The following is a 22,814-nucleotide window of genomic DNA, read 5'->3' on the forward strand; positions in this document are numbered from 1 at the left end:
CGCCTGTGGCATCCGGATTCTTCCTAGAACAAACTCTTTGTTCTTGTAGCCCTCCTGGCTTAAACTTTTGCTAGTCCCTGTCTCTCACCTACGTATCCCCTTCCCTTGTTCCCACTCCAGTACGACATGTCTTCTGTCCCGCCACCAATGCACCTTTCTCCTTCTCTACTACTCTGCTCTATTCCCCACTCCCTCCCCCCCAGCACAGCAACTCAACACTGCAACAATTAACAGCCCTATCTTGTCCTCACCAAGTCTTAGTACACTCTCACCAGCAGCACTAGCATCTTCCCCCACACTTACCCTGATAGTCCTCTTAATACCTTCCTCTTGCTTCCTTCTTATCTATTCCAGCAGACTGCTGCATCAGCTCCAGCACCCTGAGACACTGCCTGTGTGTGTGTGTGTGTGTGTGTGTGTGTGTGTGTGTGTGTGTGTTTTCTACTGCAAAAGAAGGACTTTGTTTGAAAGCTTTATCATTTTACCAACCTTTTCATTGCACCTGTCTGCGACTCAAAGCCTCATTTATGTGGCGAGTAGCATCTATCCTTTCCAAACCTATTACTTCTGTAAAATACGTAATTCAAATAATGACAAATGCATTAATTAACACCAACCTTCAGTCTCAGCATGGCCATCCTCCACATGATTTTGATCATTATCACTGCCTTCTGCTTCTTCCTGTTCCTCTAATTCGACTTCTACTATTTCTTCAATAGTTGTTGGATCACCCAGTAAATCATCATCATCATAGACACTTGAAGACATATTTTAATTTTCCTATGAACAAGAAAATACCATTTTTATACATTTAGTGCAGTATGATCATTCAGTATACAGATAAAGTTCTCAAGAGCCAATGCTAGGAACAATGAATGTAAACAGCAGATTTGCTATGGTGAAACTTTTAAATGAGAAAATTGCTATACATTTAACTTGGTTAAGCAATTAATAAATTTTATATCTAATAATGAAAAAAAATATAAGCCAACAGAGTCCTTCCAGGAATTCAGTAAAATTCTAAAATTTTCTCCACTTGTAAAGAATGTCATAAATAAAATTAGAGCAATTGCATCTTTTATTCCAAACTAGAATTCCCTTCATGATCTTGTCACATATTTTATTAATGTTATTTCCCATTCATCTTTGTGTAATACAAATGAACAATTTCTGCTGAAGAACATACACAGCAGCACTGCCCTTGTACTGACCATGTCAGAGTAGAATATTTTTTTTTAAACACAGCATGATGCGAAGAACACATCTCAGTGGATAAGTTATCTGTCTGAAAGTACAAGTGCTCTTCCCAAAGGCAACAGCAGTTACAGAGGCTGAAAACTCATGACTATGGTTAGTTAAATCTGTCTCACACAGCCTCAATGCCCCCCCCCCCCCCCCACCCCCCAATTACACAACCGAAACTTGGTTTGTTAGAAAATTAGTCACCACCATTACATACTTAATATTAAACTGTTTACAATTACCCAAATGTGTTTTTTATAAATCAAGCTTTTTAACACTTACCATACCAACTGCTCATAAAATCAATGGAAATTCAAGGGTGGAATAGACACTGTCCTGTCACATTAATGTGACTAGCAGTCAAAAGCCTGAATAAGCACTTTCAGCAGTGTGGACGGTTGCCAAATGTGCAGGAAATGTCACTGAGGCTCTGGAAGGTACCAAAAGGGATGCGGAGCCATAACGACTCCCGTGTAGTGGCCAGCTGCACTAGGTTTCTCAGTTGAGGATCCATGTTGTGAAAAACCCAATTGAGGCAGTGTGAGATTAAATCTGGGGAGTTTGGTGGCCAGGAGAGTATGGTAAACCAAGTGCTCCACAAAAAATGCACGTACGCTGCGAGCTGTGTGTAACATTGTATTTTCCTCGTCGTAGATGCCATCATGCCAAGGAACGACAAACTGCTTGTAGGGGTGGACATGGCCCCCAATGATAGATACATACTTGTTTTGATTCAGTGTGTCTTCCAGAATGTTGACACCACCCAGGAGCATCCAACTGAGCGTAAAATGTGACTCAGCTAAAAAGGCCTCCTGTCGCCACGCTGTGGGCGTTCTGTTGCAGTTCTGGCATGCAAATTCCGGTCTTCTACCCCAATCGACAGCAGTCAACTTGGTCGCATGAACCACGCACCTGCTATGGATGCCCATACATAGCAACATTAGCTTAATTGTAATTGAGGAGACATTACTGGTAGCTCCTTGTTTCATATGAGTGGTCAGATGCACATCTATTCGCCATGCAACTCTGTCATCTATGGCCTGTGGTGCACCACAGTTACCTTGGCACTAGTTTTGGATAGTGCCACTTTGCCACGTATGGTACACTTTAAACACAGCGGCATGAGAACAGTTTACAAACTTAGCCATTTCATAAATGCTTCCTGCCTTGGCCCGAAGGCCACTGACCATGTCCTTTTGGGTATCAGATAAATTGCTCCACTTCTGTATTACGACAATGACTGCTCTGTTTTCTGCATCCCCCGACACACTCTATATAACCTCCACTGCTAGCACTGCAACCTCCTATCTGTGAATGGTTATTGCACACTGACATCAACGTAGGCAGTGGTCACATTAATGTGACTGAACCATCTAATTATATTACAACACTATTTACCAATGAAGAGGTACTTAAAAGCAGACAGTCACTTAAAAATATAACATTTTAAGCTTTCTGAAGTTGTGAAGTACTTTATAATTGACATGACATACATCTTTGTAGTCTTTTAAATGAGATTTGACTTATCAACATTTGCACACTATTGACTGTTTCACAATGGGGAAATATACAAACATTCTAGGACAACCTGTCAAGTTTGAATTGCTATACACAGGGCACAGTCTTAGCATTGGTAAAAGAAGTGGGTTCTGGCTTTTGGTCGGCACTCTGCATACAAGCGATCAGATGAGAGAGAGGTCGCTCCTGGAATTAAAAAAAATCAAATCAAGATCTGGGAATCTGCCTTCTCCAATCCAGCGCAAAGCCTAAAAAGGCATCAAAATCAATCAGCTTCACTGAAACAAAATGACACCCTGCCATCATTCAGCACTAACACCCCTACAGTTGCAAGAGCAAACCCTTTAAGAGTTTCAAATAGTAACCTGGCATGTTCATACCTTGCATAAAATACATACGAACTTATGGGGGGGGGGGGGAGTCACTATTTAAGTGTTCGTCAGCCATGATACCAATATTGCAGCAGTCAGTCAATAAGATTCACACATTAAACAGTCAAGAATGGTGTGAGAACCTTTTAGTTTTACTTACAAGGGGACCGTACATACTTCCCCTCACCAATTTGATTCATATTAACAGGGTATGTGGAAATTAACATCCATATAAAGAAACATGAAACTCCCAATTGTTTTCAAGAAATTCAATTTAAAAAATTTTAAATCATGTTTATACATTTCATATGGTCACTAGTATTCAAGGAATCCAGATTCCATAGCTGACTGAGTAAGTGCTTCGTTTCAAAACATGAAGTCTGTGGATCGAATCTCGCTGCTGGTAATTGTTACTGTTATTATTATTATTATTTTAATTCCCAAGTAATTCTAACAACAGATCTATTATGACTGCGTAAATCATCAATACTTAAAAATTCCTTCATTATTTTCACTTTTATCAGCATCAGTAATAAATAAAATAACCATGCCGATTTGACTGAAAGTTCTTGTGTATCCTGTTTTTATTTCCAATCTCCTTATGACAATTTTTTCTACTGTTTTCAGGATGAATATTATGAATCTTTAAATTTTGATAATATGCATAGTCGTAAAGAGTGTGTGTGTGTGTGTGTGTGTGTGTGTGTGTGGGGGGGGGGGGGGGGGGGGGGTAAAAAAAAAGTGCTGGCAGGCAAATTCAATCCAAAGACCTAGCACTTTTGAAACTAATTGCTTAATTGTTTGGCTGCAGACTCTTTCAGTAGTCACAACCATACAATGAAGATAATCATGTGTAAAATTTTCAAACTCTCTATTCTCAAGAGCAGTCGAGAGTTGCATCTTGTTGTTTGCATACTTTATGTCCGAGTTATGCCCTACAACCTTGTTAGCATTGGACTAGCAAACCTGCATCCAGGATAAAATTGCAATTAAAAATAAACTTTAAGCCTCCAAAGGAAATAAATAATATGCTGATGATGACACCATCTCACGCTAACCATGGAAAACATCTTCATCTTACCAATGCCTATATACAACTACGGTATTATATGGAGGAGAGATATTAGGGATGTTTCAATAAATAGGGTTATGTGTGGAGTTGAGGGTTGGACCGAACTTCGTGTCATTAGATCTTAAGTGAGGATTACACATTCCTTTTAGTGCGTTACACAATTATGCAGAACTGAAAAAACTGCCTAAACTTGCTACCCTCACTCTACTGCAGCATACTGTGCCAAACCAGAGACAAGTCTACCTTTGTGCATGAAAGTGTATACCACTATAGACAAATGTTGGTAAGAGAACCTGAAGCATTCACTATTAGGTGCATTTCTAAGTGGTGAAGACATCTGCAGCTGTGTGTTTCACAGCTCCCATAGCGCACTGACTAATTTCCAAAAGGGTGAAGACAGAATATGGTAACTTGTTACTAAGAACACAAAATTGTTTTAACTGAGAATATGGATTGAAGCTGTGTCTTTCTGAGGTCAGAACTAAATATTACCACAACAGGAACAAAAGTGATATAGCATTAAAGAAAATATGCCGTTAAAGGAGTTTAGGCCGCAGACGACTGGGAGGAAATTAAAAAAAAATAAAAAGTCTGCATTCATAGTACTGCGAAAAAGATATGCCACTGAAACCAAGAAGAGAAGTGGTGCAAGTAGAGAGAACATGTATGTATCAAAACCATAGTTTCTTGACAGTCTTCAATTCACCAGTGGCATGGAATCTCATAGTAGCTGTTAACTTTTAAGAAGTAGTAATTGCTTTCCTCTTCACAGTGTCATGCTACCTTAATTTCTGTTGCACAAGCTCTATTAGAAAGCAATAATTATCCTCACTTATTATCAATTAATTTTGAAATAAGTACTCATCCTCTTAAAGAAGTTTATTTTCAAATGAATGTCCAGCTTCCCCTCTCCTCCCACCAGCTCAACCACTTTTTCACTGGTCATGGCTGTTTTCTTCTTTTTGTGTTGTTCACTGACACAGTACATAAAGCAGTGCCTGTAGAGAAAGCAAGACCTGCTGATTTTCTTTTAGCATGTGACACAATGACAGCTTTCTTTCTGTGCCTGCAGTAGGATCTAGTGACAGATACTTTGTGGTACATCTATCTACACACAACTTCTCCCGTTCGCTTCAGCAAGTGCACGTTTCAAGAAACATGTCAGTGGGCACTAAAGCAGAAACTCTGAAGCATGCACGCATCAGATTGGTGTCGAGTTTGGTGCTACAGAACCACATCTACAAAGTATGTCTATCAAGGAACAATGCTGTCTTATGCCAAAAATGATATGAAATTACTTGGTGGTGAGGCACACAAGAAAAATCAAAATAGATTAATTGATTCTATTGTGGATGTAATATAAAAACGTATTGATGACTCAATAAATGTATTAACAAGTATAAACATTTTGGGAAGTGGAAGGAAAATACAGTAAGACCTCAGGACAAAGACAGGAAAACCTAAAAATAAATAGTAGTGAACAATGGAGGTCACTGTTCAGTGTTCAAACTGCAACATCAGATGACACACATCAGACAGGTAGTTTCTCTGATGCCTTCACAGCTATACCTGTGCCAAGGCTTAAATTTACAGTGGCAATATACACTGTATTTTACAGACTCTAAGATGCACTTTTTCGTTTGAAGAATTGCCTCCAATATTCAGATGTGTCTTATACTGGAAATTAATATAAAAGTTTCCAGTGTTTGATTTACAATTCCTGACAGTCTTAAAAATGGCCATATATCTGATGGCATGTGAAACCTATCCCTATCTGGCAACACTGGTATCAACTGGAAGCAGTATTGCACCAATGTGACAGTGTGGGGATTCACAAGATTGCTAAAACTAACTGCCTCCTGCCCAGCCATCACAAACCCAGAACAGTGTCTAACCTATGAAGCATCATTGTGGCCTACGGTTCCAGAGAATTTGAGTTGAAAATGATACGTGTTATCAGTAAGAGTATTATATTTTTGTTAGTAAAATGGAAAAAAAATAAAAGGTACTCAAATGATGTGGGCTATAAATTGAAAAGTTATAGCATATGCAGAAGAACATGAAAACAGAGCAACTGAGCAGCATTTCAACCCTCCACCAACAGAAAAAAATCATTTGTGATTGGCACGCTAGTGAAGAAGATCTGAAAAAAATGAGGAAGACTAAATGTGCAAACAGAAGACTGAATGAAAAATCGCCAAAACTAGAAGATGACGTATTGAAATAGATTCAAGGACATTGGAATTAATACAAAAAGATTCAAATGTATGCTTGTAACCTAGTGATACATTGGAACTTAACATTCTTTAAGGGTGGAGTTGGTGTACAGGTTTATGAAGCGTCACGGACGTAGCGTGTGAACCAAAACCAAAACATATCAATAAACCTCACAACAGAATGAAAAAAAAATATCTTTCCATTGCTTTATTATTCAACATTGAAAGAACACCAGTGTGAACTAAGCCAAATAGTGAGTACACACAAAACTCCTCTGACATTTGATGTGCCAAGTACCAGAACTGTTGCCATGAAACTTGCTAAAACTGCAACTATAAAACAAGTGGACATGAAAAAACCTTTTGAAATACCGCCAAGTGGTGGTGTTCACATACATGTCAAGGGTTGGATGGACGAGGTTGGTATGAAATTACGAATTAACAGCGTGGAGGAGAAGGATAGGTGCTTTACTGAAGAAGAGTTGTCTTCTTGTGCTAGATCAATTTAGTAGTCTTTTGAAAAATTATGTGAAAGAGAAATTAAGACAAGGAAATATAGAGCTTGCTTTTATTCTTGGGGTACTTACTTCACAAAAGCAACCTCTTGATGTCTTGGTAAATAAACCATTTAAAGTGTATATGAGAAACAAATGAAACAAATGGATGAAAGCCAACATGAATTCTTGCCAAAGGGAGCTTTAAAACAACCTACAATCAAACAAGTGTGTCAATGGATAAAACGGTCATGGTATAGAGTGAGAGAAGACATTATCGTTAAAACTTTCAAGAATGCAGCATAAGTAACACTGTCAAAGGCAGTGAGGCTATTTTATATATGAAGAGGACAATGATGACGACGAAGAGGAAGAGGACAGATAGCTGCCCATGGAGGGTGACAGAACTGTCACCGTATGTGACCAGTTGCCAAGAGGAGAAAGCACTGGGGAACCTAGGTGTGTATACTACGCCAGATTGATCAAGGAGACGATGGTCTCCATATCAACCTGGAAAACGAACATCCACATTAAAAATGCGAAGTGTGATGAACAACTTCCGCATCAATGGGATGTCCAGTGGCACGACTGATTGCAGGGTGCGCACGGTATCCTGATGCTTCGAGGGTGAGCGGCAGGAGCGAGCGGGTTGAGCGGCTGCAACAGACAGATTGGAGATGGCCATCTTTCTGACAAAGCATGCACGTCTTACAGTGATGGGGACAGTCTGCACGAGAGTGGTGGAAAAGCACTGCGGGGCAAGATGGAAGTGACCCACGCGACCACCAATGACGGGCGACCGGCAGCTCCGAAGCCACAGAGATGTCGGACAGGAGTCTCGACAACATTGCTGTGTGTGGTTTGTACCACGTCGACAGCACGAGGGAGGCACCCGCGAGGAGAACTCTATTGCTGCCACCTGTGACTTTGCCATGAAACGCTCGCTCGCCACTTGGGCGATTTCAAAGGAGTGGGCTATGCACAGAATGTCTTCCAGTGAGGGGTTACAAGTTTCAACAGAGCTGTGCGGACTTCTGCATAGGGTGCTAGTTGAATGACAACATCACAAATCAACAAGTCGGCATATGGTTTTCTGTAACCAAAGAATGGTATGACTGACTGGACTGTTTATGGTACTGGTGGAACTCAAGCCAAGACGCCATGACATGGTATTGCTGGGAATAGCAGTTGGTCAGCATTACACACATCTGCCACAGGATCTGACAATAGTGCCAACTTGCAGAGCAGAAAGAACGTGATGCCCAGGACAAGAATAACGACCACTGTAGGGAGTCATTCATGCTGTGAAATGATGTTTCAGATGATGAAAGTTTGTTTCCCAGTCTTCCTTAGGATTGTTAAAGGGTGGAAATGGCAGTGGACGTGGGGAAGTGTCAGAATCCGGGACGACCGGGAGCTGGTGCAGTAGGGCATCCCGTGCCGTGACTTTGTCCGTCAGCAACTGCAAGGACTGCTGTAAGACGTCTAAACTGGCACTGCTGCTGCATGAGCTGCTGCTCTTGCTCCAGGAGACAGACCAACTTAGCCTCCTGCTATCGAATCTTTTACCTTGTCGCCGACTTTAAAGCTGTGAGCCACCGGCGAGCAGTGTGCGGCAGAGAATGGAAACGTGAAGCCGTCAGGTGGAGGAGCCACTGTCGGTATCGGCTAACGATGACACACAGGAGAGACGAACAAGTAGGAGACGACAGACGCTACAACCGACCAGGACACAACACGAGGCAAGAAATCAAGAACTGAGCTGATAAATACAGCGAGACAACAACCCAGAAACACTCCAAACAATGACAGGATGTATCTCAACACACGGAACTGGAACACAGTACAGCTGAGATGCACACGCGAACTATGGCGAGTACTAGAGTGTTGGGGTAGCACCTAAATACATGACCGCTGGAAACGCGACTGGCCGCGGACTTCATGTGGTACACTTGCATGGCAAGGCTCGGAGTGCACACACGTGCTGGAGCACAGAGACCCGTAGTGGGTATCCAGGTCCATACCATCTGGTGCTCAACTTCTGGGTCCTCTGACACCAGATTTATTCATAGTTCCTCTACACACTCCTTTCCTGTGCTGAAAGTTTCTAGTTCCTCATTGAGATATGACGCTACTGCTTTTTCATTTAGTTTACTGAACATTTGTATCTTTCTATTGTTTTACTTGTCCTCTGTACTTGAACAATAATTGAGGTTACATGCGTTTCATGGTTACTAGTACCAATTTTGATGTGGACTTCCTCAAAGAGGTCAAGTCTATTCATTGCAATCAGATCTAATATTTTTTCATCATGAGTGATGTTCCAAGCTGTCTGTTCTAAGAGAAGGCATTTAGTAAAGTTTTACAGGATGTCTTGTCATGGCCACCAATAACAAAACCCAATTTTCCCAATTGATTTTTGTCCAATTTAAGTCTCCATCGATGATTACCGCATGATGAGGGACTTCCATATACACGAACCGATGTTTCCTCTAAATTTTTCAGTTATATCGTGGATCTGTAGGGTGTTGTAAGGATCCACTTACTGTTTTATGCCCACGACTGTTGAGTCTGGTCTACACAATCTCGCATGCAGCTTCAATTTCTATATCGTGGATTTGAGTTCGTTGTCCACTGCAATAAATACATTACTTCATTTCCCGTTAGTCTATCCTTTCCATACACACTTAAATTTCCCCCAAAAATCTCACTACAATCAATTTCAGGTTTCAACCAGCTTTCTGTGTTTAGTATTTTGTGATCATCACTGCTTTTCAGGGGCACTTCAAACTCTGGCACTTCATTGTAAATGCTTTCAGCAGCTAACTACTAGGATTTTAATACCCTCGCCTATTTGTGGAGAGGCATTCTTTTGGATCTTTCACTTATACTCATGGGTCTCCTACAGCTGTCATTACCTGGATTAGATGGAGTTCCCTCATCTAAAAACCCCTTGAGTGCCCCCAATACAATCACCAACCTCTGATGTGTAGTGGACACCTGACCCATTTCACACTTACTCAACGTGGTGACCATGTCATCAAACAATAAAAAGACATGAAACAATCTCATTATGCATTATTTAATCAAAATAATTCAAAGAAGAAAATGAAACTAATGGATCAATCGTGGGAATTGGGCGGGGAGACACAGAATAAATGACATTACCGATATCAAATGCATACGCAAGTCAAATAAGAAATTAAAGCAAATCTGCAAAACATCGGCATCGAAAAGTTTACTTGACCTATACAGCTAGGATAAACTACACACCCCAAAACCACAACTCGCTCCAAATGCTGTTATTGACAACTTCACTTGACCTATACAGCTAGAATGGAGTCCACAGTACCATGAAACAACAACTAACAATTTGAAATCTAAACTTTTCCTTGACCTTCAGAGCTAGAACGAACTTCACAACAAAAAACAGAACTTGCACTACTATTATCAAAAACCTCACTTCACAAAAATGATTAGAACAAATTACAGGATGCCCACCAATGTCAATTAATTGCTACCAGCTACAGCTAATAATGCAACCAACAGAGTAATAAAAAGAAATCACAACAAGATGCATACCCCCATTGCATTTTTCATAGCTTATGTATATGTACGTAGCATGCATCAAAATACTCGTTGGAGACTTCTCCATTATTTGATATGTGTTTTCTAAATTTATCATGAAGTTTTATTTTTTTATGACAAAAAGTATGTTAAAAATGGTAATGTGCATTTAAATATGGTGCAAAAGTAAATATACGGCCAGGGGCGGTGGCAAGGAGGGGGGGGGGGGGGGTTGGCAGTGGGCTATAGTACCCCCCCCCCCCAATGGAGCATCATATTGCACTGGAAAAAATGACTTCAGAAATCAGCAAATATATTACTCCAACAGATTTATTCATTTTTTTTAAATAACTATGTAGCAATATAGGTTGCAATGTATTTCAAACACATTTTAACAACAGAATAAGAGCAGCAAATAGCTTACTATCTAAACCAATAAATATCATTTAACTTAAAATGGGCGTCTTATTATTTATTAAAAAAAATTTTTTACCCTGAACTCCAAAACAGTTACCAGAAACTACTTTAAGCAAAACCAAATTTTACCAATTAGACAGAGGCGGACCCCAACTCTCCTTGTGTTACGTGATATTCCATTCACACAAACCCCTTCCCCCCTTAGCCCCCACCCCCCCTTTACTGACTTCTAGAATTGTCCCTGCATAAGGCTATGCTACAGGTCAATTTATTACCACAACCTTTACTTGGCATTCACTTTTGTTGGCTTTACCAACTCCCAATCAAATTATCAACTTTGATTAACATTAACTTCCATGTACAACTGAAGAACAATCATGGAAACAAATTAAACATATATATGAGGAGTAACATATCAAAATGCAGTAAGTCCACTTGCAGTCAAAAATTAGTTTGAAGCAAATTTCTACTTTACAAGGTATGCTATATCAAGCTATGGTATTGTTTTCATTAAAAATTATATTTTTAACCGTTTAAATCAGGTGCAAAATTTGACTTTTGGTTCAAAGTGCAGTAACTCCTTAATTGAAATTGGTTCAAATCGTGGTAAGTCCATTTACTGCTGCTTCTAACGAGTTTTTTCAGGAAGGCAAATAAAAGCTGTGGTGCCAAGACACAATGCATTTGAAACTTCATTACAAGTGTCTGTTGTATACCCGTACCACATATTATTGTTGCCTGCACACTGTCAAACAAAACAGATTGGTTGGCCATTATCTCGTTAATGTGGGAGCTTGTTGCTCGTGAAAAATATGACTGACATGGAGGGAGATGTACACGGAGGGAGCCACTCCTCTGGATCCAGGAAGGGGCTGAAAAGCGTTGTGAAAAGGAAGATTGAGCAGACAGAGAGGTAAGATGTTTTTAGTGAGATTGTCTACTAAATTTATTTTACTACACATACTAACTACGTGTTTTGCTATAATTTCTGGATAGGAATCCAATTAAAAGTGTACCATTTAACTCTTTCACGTACCGTGGTAAGGACCCTGGAGTTTGAGCCTCCTTGTGGGCACAAAGAGGGAAGATTCAAATGCTGTATCATCTCAGCTTACCATCTAATCAGAAATACGAGGGTCACTCCAAGAGAAATGCACAGTATTTTTCTTAAAACCCATCTTTTATTCTACATGTTTGAAAGTTTTACAGTGTGTAGATACATCCTTTAGGAACAATATTTTCATTTCTCCACATAATTTTCATCTCTCTCAACTGCCTTATGCCATCTTGGAACCAGAGCCTATATACCCGCACAGTAAAATTCTGGAACAACCTGTTGGATCCACTGTTTGGCAGTGTGCACAAGGGAGTCATCATCTTCAAACCTTGTTCTACGAAGAGAGTCTTTCAGTTTCCCAAAGAGATGATAGTCACATGGAGCCAGGTCAGGACTGTAAGGCGGGTGTTTCAATGTTGTCCATCCAAGTTTTGTGATCGCTTCCATGGTTTTTTGACCGACATGTGGCCGTGCATTGTCGTGCAACAGCAAAACATCCTGCTTTTGCCGATGTGGTTGAACATGACTCAGTCGTGAGAGGTAAGATGTTTTTTGTGAGATTGTCTACTAAATTTATTTTACTACACATACTAACTACATGTTTCGCTACAATTATATATGAACAAGAACATAGCAGATGAGAGCTACATAAAATGGTTCTCTTAAATCTAAACTGAGGGCTCTCATTGGTCGGTAGATTCAAACTGTCTTAAGAAACTTTTGAGTGCTGTAGTGGTGTCATCTGCATGTTAAAGAACCACAAATTATTAGTTGAAAAACAAAATTTGTAGACTACAAAACTATACTGAGAGGCCTTGCAGATTGCAGTAGGTAGGTTGACATCAGAAAAAGTTCAATGGGAAGAAATGGAAAAGGTTGAATTTTTGTAATGAAATATTTTGACTGACTGCAAATATTAATATCCTCTTTTATAAATGGCATGGGAAGAAAGCAGTGAAACAATGTTAGCCATACAAGACATGCTTTGTTGGCAAAGCATTTTTTGGGGAAATGTGTTCTGTCTGGTGTCAAGAGGAGGCAAATGCAAATGGGTCGGGGTCTGTTAATTATCGGCAGCTCCAACATACAGTGAATGATGGTGCTCCTTAGAGAAATGGCAGCAGGGGGCAGGAAAGGACGCCAGATGCACTCACTGTGTATGCATGGGCTTCTCCTTCAACATGTTGATGACACTATTCCAGCAGCCACTGAAGGAACACGGTGTAACCAATTGTAGATTGTAGTGCACGTTGGGGCAAACAATGCATCACCTGGGATCTGAGGTCATATTTGAGTCATTCCAGAGACCGGCAGAGAAGACCAGCCTTGCACATGGAATTTCAATGAAGCTCACAGTTTGCAGTATTGTCCCCATAATTGATTGTGGGCTTTTGGTTCTGACTTGAGTGGAAGGACTGAACCAGAGACTTTGGGGGTTCTGTGCCAGGCTGGGCTGTGACTTCCTGGACCTGCACCTTAGGGTTGAGAACTGTACGGTCACCCTAGCTGGGTCAGGTGTGCACTACATTGCCAGAGGCTCCTACTCACGTACCTGTGTGGGCGGTACACACAAGAATTTTTAAATAGGCAACTCTCCACCCAATCTAGATAATGACAACTGTAGGAAACACGGTAGTATCAGTGTAAGATTGAAAGAAATGCATCCCACGCGTGAGAGTAGTAACATCCTAATGGTAAACCACCAAAGCATTTGCAACAAAGTCTCAGAGTTTGAAGCACTCCCGAAAAACAGCAACTCTCACCTAATATCAGGTACAGAAAGCCGGTTGAAACCTGAAACTGATAGCAGTGAGATCTTTGGAGAAAATTTGAGTGTAAATGGAAAGGACAGGCAATTGGGAAATAGAGGTGGTGTATTTGTCACAGTAGACGAGAAACTCAAATCCACAGAAACAGAAATTAAAGCTGCTCGTGAGATTGTGTGGGCATAAAATAATCATTTCATGATGTAATCGAAAACTTTGGAAAAAACCCCAATTCACTTGTATATATGTTCTATGATCATAATGTGATTGTTGTTGGTGACTTAAATCATCCACATTGGAAAAATGGAGGTTTCCACTAGGAAAATGGCTGTAAGGAAACCCATTCAAGATGAAAATATATTGGATCTAATTGCAACAAACAGACATGACCTCTCTGAGAATTTCCACATCGAGACTGGTAACAGTGATCATGATGCAGCTGTGGTAAAAATGATTACCAAAGTACAAAGAACAACTAAAACAAGCAGAAAAATATACACAATTTCAGTAAGGCAGTAGTGCTGTGTCGTCAACAGGTATACAAAGAAAAGGTACAGAGCTTTACTAGCTTTCGGAATGAACTTCCCTATTCAAGCTTGTAGGAAAAACATGCGCGCGCGCGCCCACCCACCCACCCACCCACACGTCCTGTCTCCCTTCACTGTGCTCAGTCGACTTCCAGCTCTTTCCTGGCCCGGGGTGGGGTGAGGGAGGGGTTGGGAGGGGGAAGCATCTAGAAGCTTGTGAGAGAGTAGGAAGCTGTCTGTGGGCTAGCTAGAGATGCTGGTAGAGGTGGCAGGTGGCAGATGGTTGGGCACGCGATCTCACAGATGAGGGCGTGAGATAGCAGCACACAACTAGCTGACACTAATTGGGGAGGGGGGGTGCTATTGGGACTCGGGACATTGTGTACACACACACACACACACACACACACACACACACACACACACACACACACAAAAGCTGGTGGTGCTGGTGGGCAGGATCCAGATGACATGAGTTGTGAAGCACCCATTGAGATCTTGCATATTGTGCTCTGCTGCACATTGTGCCACTGGGTGGTACACCTTGTTTTTTGCAACAGTTTGGCAGTGGCTATTCATTATAGTTGGCAGGTTGATTGTCATACCAATGTAAAAGGGTGTGCAGTGGTTGCAGTAGAGCTGATATATAACATGACTGCTTTCATAGGTGGCCCTGCCTCTGATGGGGCAAGATAAGCCTGTGATGGGACTGGAGGAGGTGGTGCTGGGTGGGTGGATTGTCCAGGTCTAGCATCTGGGTCTTCCACACAGGTATGATCCCTGTGGCAGGTAACTGTGGGTGGGAGTGGCAAAGGGATGGACTAGGATGTTGTGTAAATTGGGTGGGCACTAGAACACCACTTTGGGAGGTGATGGAAGTTATCTTAGGACTTCCCTAATTTCAGGGCATGATGATAGATAATGAAAGCCCTGACAAAGGAAGTGGTTCAGTCATTACAGTCCTGGAAGGTATTGGGTGACAAAGGGGGCACTTCTTTGCGGTTGGTTCTTGGGATGGATGCGAGGATCAGGTGTGTGTGTGTGTGTGGGGGGGGATATGGCACGGGAAGCCGGGCCACCTGTGAAAGCAGCCATGTTATATACCAGCTCTGCTGCAGCCACTGCACAGTGATTTACATTGATATGACAACAAACAAACTGCAAACGAGAATGAATAGGCACCACCAAACTGTTGGCAAAAACAAGATGGACCACCCAGTGGCAACACATGCAGCAGAGCACAACATGCGAGATTTCAATGACTGCTTCACAACCCATCTCATCTGGGTCCTCCCCACACCACCACCAGCTTTTCTGAGCTGCACAGATGGGAGCTATCTTTACAGCACATCCTTCAATCCCATAACCTTTCCTGGCCTACACTTAAGGTAAATCGCTGTCTACTCATTCACTAATCCACTAGTGAATGTGTGTGTGTGTGTGTGTGTGTGTGTGTGTGTGTGTGTGTGTGGGCGCCCCACTACCCCCCCCCCCCCCAATTCGTGTCAGTTAGATGTGTGCTGATCTCACGCACTCATCTGTGAGATTGCATGCCCAACCAACTGCCATGTGCCCCCTCTACCAGCATCCCTAGCTAGCCCACAGAATGCTCCCCACTCTCCCACAAGCCACTAGACACTTCCCCCAACCTCTTTTCTGCCTCCCACCTATCTCCATCACTCACCCTGCCCCAACCTGCACCCTTCACCTCACCTCAGTACACTCACTGTGGGCCTGGAAAGAACTGGTAGTCGACTGAGCACAATGTAGGGAGACAGGCGTGTACATGTTTTTCCTACAAGCTTAAAAAAGGAAGTTCATTCCGAAGGCTAGTATAGCTCTGTACCTTTTGTTTGTGTACCTACCAACAGCATAGTGCCTCTGCCTTTCAGTGAGTCGCAATTCTCAACCAGAACTTTCCATACATTATTATATGTTCAATAAGCTAGATAAAAAAAAAATCAATGATGTCATTACTCAATGAGGAGCTTGAAACTTTCAGCACAGGGCAGGAGCATATAGGGGAACTATGTCTCAAGATTAAAAGAATAACTGACCACACACTGGATAGATATGTATCCAGCAGAACAGTTAATAATGGGAGGGACCTTCCATGGTATGTCGTCACTGCAAAGAAACTTCTACAGAAACAACAAAGATTGCTGCATAATAGATGTAAAACAAAGCGTAGGGCTATAAATAGATGTTGAATGAAACGCTTTTGGCTGTCAATGTGTGATGCCTTCAATGACTACTGTAGAAGAATACTGTCAAATAACGTTTCACAAAACCCAAAGAAATTCTGATCATAGGTAAAGGTAGTTAGTGACATCAAAGTTAGTGTCCAGTCCACAAAGAATGAGAAAGGAACTGAAACTGAGCATAACAAACCAAAAGCTGAAATGCTGAACTCAATTTTCAAATGTTCCTTTACAAAGGGACACACAGGAGAATTGCCGAATTTAAACCTGAAAAGATGAATTAAGTAAGTGCTAGTATCAGTGGTGCTAGAAAACAGCTGAAAACGTTAAAACTGAACAAAGCTCCAGGTGTGATGGACTCCCTGTCAGATTCTATACTGAATTTGCAGCTGAGTTAGACCCTCTTCTATCTGTAATCTATTTTGGATCCCACGAACAAATAACAGTGCCCCGTACTTAAAAAAAAAAAAGGGGGGGGGGGGGGGGGGGAGCGGCAAAAGTCACACCTGTCTACAAGAAGGATAGTAGAAGTAATCTACAAAAATACCATCCAGTAGCCTTGCCATCTTTTTGATTTAGAATCTTAGAACATAATCTGAGCTCAAACATAATGAGGTATCCTGAACAGAATGATCTCCTCAATGCCAACCAGCATGGATTCCAAAAACATTGCTCATGTGAAACCCAACACTCACTTTTCTCAAATGACATAATGAAAGCTTTGGATCAAGACATTCGGATAGATGCAGTAAGTTCCCAAATGCATCTGACTCAGTATCACACTTACGCTTATTGTCAAAAGTACAACCATATGGGGTATCACGTGAAATTTGTGACTGCATTCAGGACTTTTTGGTACGGAGATCGCAGCATGTTACCTTGGATGGAGAGTAAGTGTCAGGTATACAAATAACTTTTGTGGTGCCCCAAGGAAGTGTGTGTGGCCCTCACTGTTCATGTTGAATATCAATGACCTTGAAGACAACATTAACAGTAATCCCAGGCTTTTTGCAGATGATGCAGTTATCTACAATGAAGTCCTGCCTGAAAGAAGTGCATAACTATTCAGCCACATCCTGATAAGATTTCGAAGTGGTTCAAAGATGTCAATTAATCACTGCTGGAATCAGCCAACTCATACAAATACCTAGCTAGGTGTCACACTTCGTAGGGATACGAAATGGAGTATCATGTAGCTTCAGTAAAGCAGGCCATAGCCTTCCGTTCACTGATACAATACTGGAAAAGTGCAATCAATCTATGAAGGAGATTGCTTACAAGTCACTCATGCTACCGGTTCTAGAATTTCGCTCAAGTGCGTGGGACCCGCACCAAATAGAACTAACAGGGGATATTGGAGGTATACAGAAAAGGGCAGCACGAATGGTCACAGATATATCTGATATGTGGAATACTCACAGAAATACTGAAAGAACTGCACTGACAGACTCTTGAAGACAGTCGTCAACTATCCCAAGAAAGTCTGTTAACAAAGTTTTAAGATCTGGCTTTAAATGATGACTCTAGGAATACAGTACAGCTCCGTACATATCGCTCACATAGGGATTATGAAGATAAGATTAGTATGGTTACTGCACACACAGAGCTTTCATCAATCATTCTTCCTGTGCTCCACATGTGCCTAGAATGGGAAGAAACCCTAATAACTGGTACAATGAGACATATCCTCTACCAGGCACCTCACGGTGGTTCACAGAGTACAGGTACAGGTGTAAAACAGATTACCGACAGAGGTACTATGGTGTTTCAGATGAAACACTAGACGTGAAATGATGGATTAACACCATCCAAGTGATCAGTGATTACATATGAATACTGATCCAGACATGTTTGACAGTGGTTTCCAGGAAATGTTCTTCAGTACTGTAGGCGGCTCATAGTTGAGTTTAGGTTGGAAGGTGAATATACAGATGACAATTGGCGAAACCAAAGAATATGAATACAAAATCTTGATTATGGTGACAATTGCCTATATCACTCTGAAATCTATGACCATCATTCACTCCATGTTAATTATACTTTTCTTTACATGTAGGTCTCATTAAAACACTACATACAACAACATAGGGGAAAACTGAGGAACTTTTTGACAATTCCTTCGGTGCATTTTATGCATACACAATACACGTTAACTACAAAACATACAGCAAAGGGGCAGGAGAGAAAGAGGGGAGTGGCTAACTCTTACTGCCAAACAGGATAGTTAGTAGTTTTCAATATTATGGCTCAAAAGTTAGTAGTTTTCAATATTATGGCTCAAAATAACCAAACATTTGTAGCAACAGACAGTGTTAAACAATGAAATAGGGATATTCCATGTAAAGAAGAACACACTTATGATATTAAAAGTTTAAAATTTGGTGCTTTTTATATTTTTTTTTTGAAAAGGCTGGACTTTTTACTGAATGGCAACAATGGTTTGTGGCCCATTATTGCTTTCCCTTCATAATTTGTAGCCTTTATTATAATGCCATATGTTTTTAATGTGATGACAGTGTGAATTATTGGAGATTTTGGACCTTCATTTCAACTAATTGACAGGTAAGAATTAGCACATCATTATTTTTATATTACTGTTACATACCCTAATGTACTGCATAAAGAGTATAAAACTGAAGTAGGTAAATTATAGGTTGGGGTAAATAATATAACAGCATAAACTTTCATGTAAAATGAGTCACTTTCATGTAATTAAGTTTCTTTTTTTACCAAGAAAAATATTAGACATAACTTTATCTTGTTCAGTAATTTACTCATCAGTGTGACTGTGTAACCACTAACAGTACTAAAAGTTTCCCAATTTCAACCAATACTGTAAAAATAGAAAATTGAATGTGTAATGTGAGTCACGTAAATCTGAGTCACATGTATTATTTTAAGATTAGAAGAAAATGGTGCCCTTAGCAGCAGCATAAAGACAGAGTAGGTGAAGGCAAAAGTTACAGAGTAAAGGAAAATATGAAGAATTTAAGAAGATGCAGCTGGCAGAAGCTCGAAAAAGCCAGCAGAAGCAGAAACAAAAGTTTCTACCGTAGAGTCAAGATAAGTAAGGACAGTTGAAGAAAGAACGAGCTACAAATAGCGAGACAGTTAGAAAACATTGGTAACATAAGATGCGATATCAGCAGCCTACTAAAGCAATTTTGTCACTGTATAAGTCACATAGTGCTCTGGATAAAGCCATGGCTCAAGTTCTGCAGTTGCTCACATACCTGAAAATGTGAAGGTCGTTTCAATGTGGTCAGATGGACCTGCCTCACAATTTTAAAACCAATATATTACTGCTATTGTACCTCAATTTCAATCATTTCATAATGTGGAAATCTCCTGGAACTTATTGGCTACACCCCACAGTAAAGGAGCCATAGATGGAATTGGTGCAGTTGCAGAATGGCTAGTGGGGAATGCAGTAAAAAAGTGAAAATTAATATTAGGTGATGCATCAACTTTCGCTCAGGTAGCTGCAAGTACTTCAACTATGCAGGATTTTCATGTCTATCGATGAAATTCAAGGAATCAATATGAAACTTAAGCTGGCTCAAATAGTTTCTTCAGCACCACCAGTACCAAACACAAAAGCATTCACAGTTTTCACTACAAGAAAGAACTACTACAAACATATCTGCTGTTTCCAAAGAATTTTGCTGCTGCAGATCATCAAACTGAAGAAACTATAGAAAATGTGAAAATTGGAGTCTGGTAAAAAGTACAATATGGCAGTAAATTCAATGCTGGAGAAGCATGTACAATCAGTGCAATTGAGTGTGCTGGTCACTATCAGAAATGACCTGTAAAATGTGATGAAATTTTACAGAAAATTAATCCACTTGATATCAATTCAAGAGGATATTTTCATTTCTCTGACTTTTAATTGAATTTTCAATTCATTTTCCCAGATGTCATTCTCTTACAAATTTTCATGGTGTTTGAAAAAAGAAACGTTAATGTTAAGTTTATCTTATTTGACACATAATGTCATACTTTCATTTCTCTGCTTGCAGGAAAAAAGTTTTTCCAACAAGAAGTAGAAATCTGTAACTCTGTCATTTAAAGGCCAACCTACTGTGCATATTCTGTGTTAAAAACCAGATCCATACTCCTTATAGTTTGATGACGCTTTTTACTTAAAATGCACATTAGGAATAGGATGTCCCAAATTTGTAACATACATCACAACATAAATTACATTCTTGTCCTTTAATTTTAATGCTCTTCCCTGCTTAAATAACACTTCAAGATCTTTGCCTGAACAACAATTTATAACGATGATTTACAAAAGAAAATACGGGTTTATAGATTGATAACGAGTCACCAATGAAACACTGATTTCAAAATCTAATGTCACCATGGAATCTCCCAATAGTAGACTGCAGATGCACATTCATCAGCCATTCTCATGTAAATAAGCTAGATTAAAGCAAACAGACGAACATCTCAAATATAGCCTACTACCATTGTGAGACACACTATTTAATATCATCCACGCATGATAAATGTGGAATATGTTCCACTGTTTGGGGCAACTCATTTTTTACTGTTAGGCAACTAACAACAGTACCTGCAACAAAACAAACTTGGGAGTCATTCTTTACCCTACATATAAATTACAACATCATCTTAAATCTCACACTTGTGGGATCTTTTTGACACCAAAGAAACTGTAAACCCCTCCTATTTTCTCTGTTGGTCATTGTATTTTTGGTGGTTCTACATACTTTTTTTTCACATTTGACAACCACCTGCAGACACACTGCACGCATTGTAAATTGATCCACTTCCTCGGAACACATTTCTATATGGTCAAAATTTATGTATCAACTTAAATCATCTTATTTTTAAGCGGAGTTTTCATTTATTGTCACTTATACTATGGTTCTGAGCTATAATTAATGTATCTCAGTGATTTGTCCAAAATTCTGTATGGAAACTGTTAGAAGAAGATAAAGCTAGTGATGTAAATGATATTGAAGAGTAAAATGATCCTTCTCACAGAAGTGAACATGAAACTGCTTCAGAATAAGGCCTTGGCTCCAGTGAATCTGGTAATGAGAAGAGAAATGAAACAGATGAGGCATCTAGTTTCTACGGGAGAAACAGGTAAAAATGCTCCACTACTGAATCTCCAGTGTGAGAACACAAGCCCACATCTAGATAATCAGAGTTCCTACAATAAGTGGACCTGCAAGCAGACTGGGAGACTCTTGCAGTCCACTGGGAGTGCTTGTTTGTCACGGTTGTTGCAAGAAATTTACCAGACTTGCCGTACTGTGATGCGTGCAGATATCTTAAGTGAAAATTTATCAATTATCGGTATCAGAAGGTTACAAGCAGCAGATTTTCACAACCTGTGTGATCATTATGAAACAAATGGGTCAAAACTGCTTCAGAGGGTTATAACAAACAAAAATAAAATAATCGTTTTGCAGTTTTAACTTGAGCGAAAAAGAGTCAACGTAATTACAACACATCTTTAGGCTTTTGTATGCAAATACCTATTAATAGCATGTTTTTTCAGTAACAAATTTCTTTTAACCGAATGGTATAAATTTTATATGTACAGATTTTAACCGTGTTTGTGAACAAATGTTTTTATCAGATCATTGTACGTAAAGGACGACTGCTCTTCAAATATGCTCATTTATGGCCAAATACTATCAACTTTCCACTCATTCAATTTACTTCGCACATAAAACAGTATTAGGTTTACCTGTAACACAGTAGTCCGTCGTAATTTGTTTGTTGTAGAAAAAGCGCGCGAAACTAGTGTCAAAGATAAGCAATATAGTTAACGACAATTACAAGCTTTCACTCTATACTGGCAGGCACTGTATCAGTACCCAAAATCCCTATGCGAAATCTTCTTCGTTCCCATTTTCGGTGTCCTTATTATCAATGAAACGTTCAAACTGGTTCCCCGTATTCATTCGTTCCAGCAAAGACATCAAAAGTTTCTTGTTTAGTTTATCAGTCAGTGTCAGTTCCCTAACTTCCTCATTAGTTTGCAAATCACATGTATCACACGCTTCAGGTTCCCGATTTGGTTCTCCAGGCATCTTTTTTCGAGAAAATTTCTTTATATCCACAAACTGATACCACTTGTCACACGCAACTAAGAAGATATTTGCACAATGTTGCAAAGTTCTTCAGAGAATCAGAGATCACTTTCTATCCCTTTAAGGCCCGTCCACACGCAACGATCTGTCTGCGCAAATGTCTGCGCACATCACATCTGCGCAGACAGATCGTTGCGTGTGAACAGAAGATTTGCACCAACCTGAGGTGTGTGCAAACCTGGAAGTTGGAGTTGGAGGTTTGAGCGAAACCTCTCAAATCTGTCGGTTCAAA

At 40.2% G+C, this 22,814-nt stretch overlaps 1 protein-coding gene across 1 annotated transcript in view; it reads right to left on the reverse strand.

Moving 5' to 3' along the window:
• The window catches only part of LOC126484271 (TIMELESS-interacting protein), a 60,239-nt gene extending 37,920 nt beyond the window's left edge, over positions 1-22,319 (reverse strand). The window contains exons 1-2 of the mRNA XM_050107695.1: positions 22,177-22,319; positions 618-780 (exon numbers count right to left, since the gene is read on the reverse strand). Coding sequence (XP_049963652.1) covers positions 618-768 — 151 coding nt within the window. The 5' untranslated portion in view covers positions 769-780; positions 22,177-22,319. The remainder of the gene's footprint in view (positions 1-617; positions 781-22,176) is intronic.
• Between the last annotated feature and the right edge of the window lie 495 nt (positions 22,320-22,814).

The sequence above is a fragment of the Schistocerca serialis genome, chromosome 6 (genome assembly GCF_023864345.2).
Source record: "Schistocerca serialis cubense isolate TAMUIC-IGC-003099 chromosome 6, iqSchSeri2.2, whole genome shotgun sequence".
NCBI lineage: Eukaryota > Metazoa > Arthropoda > Insecta > Orthoptera > Acrididae > Schistocerca > Schistocerca serialis.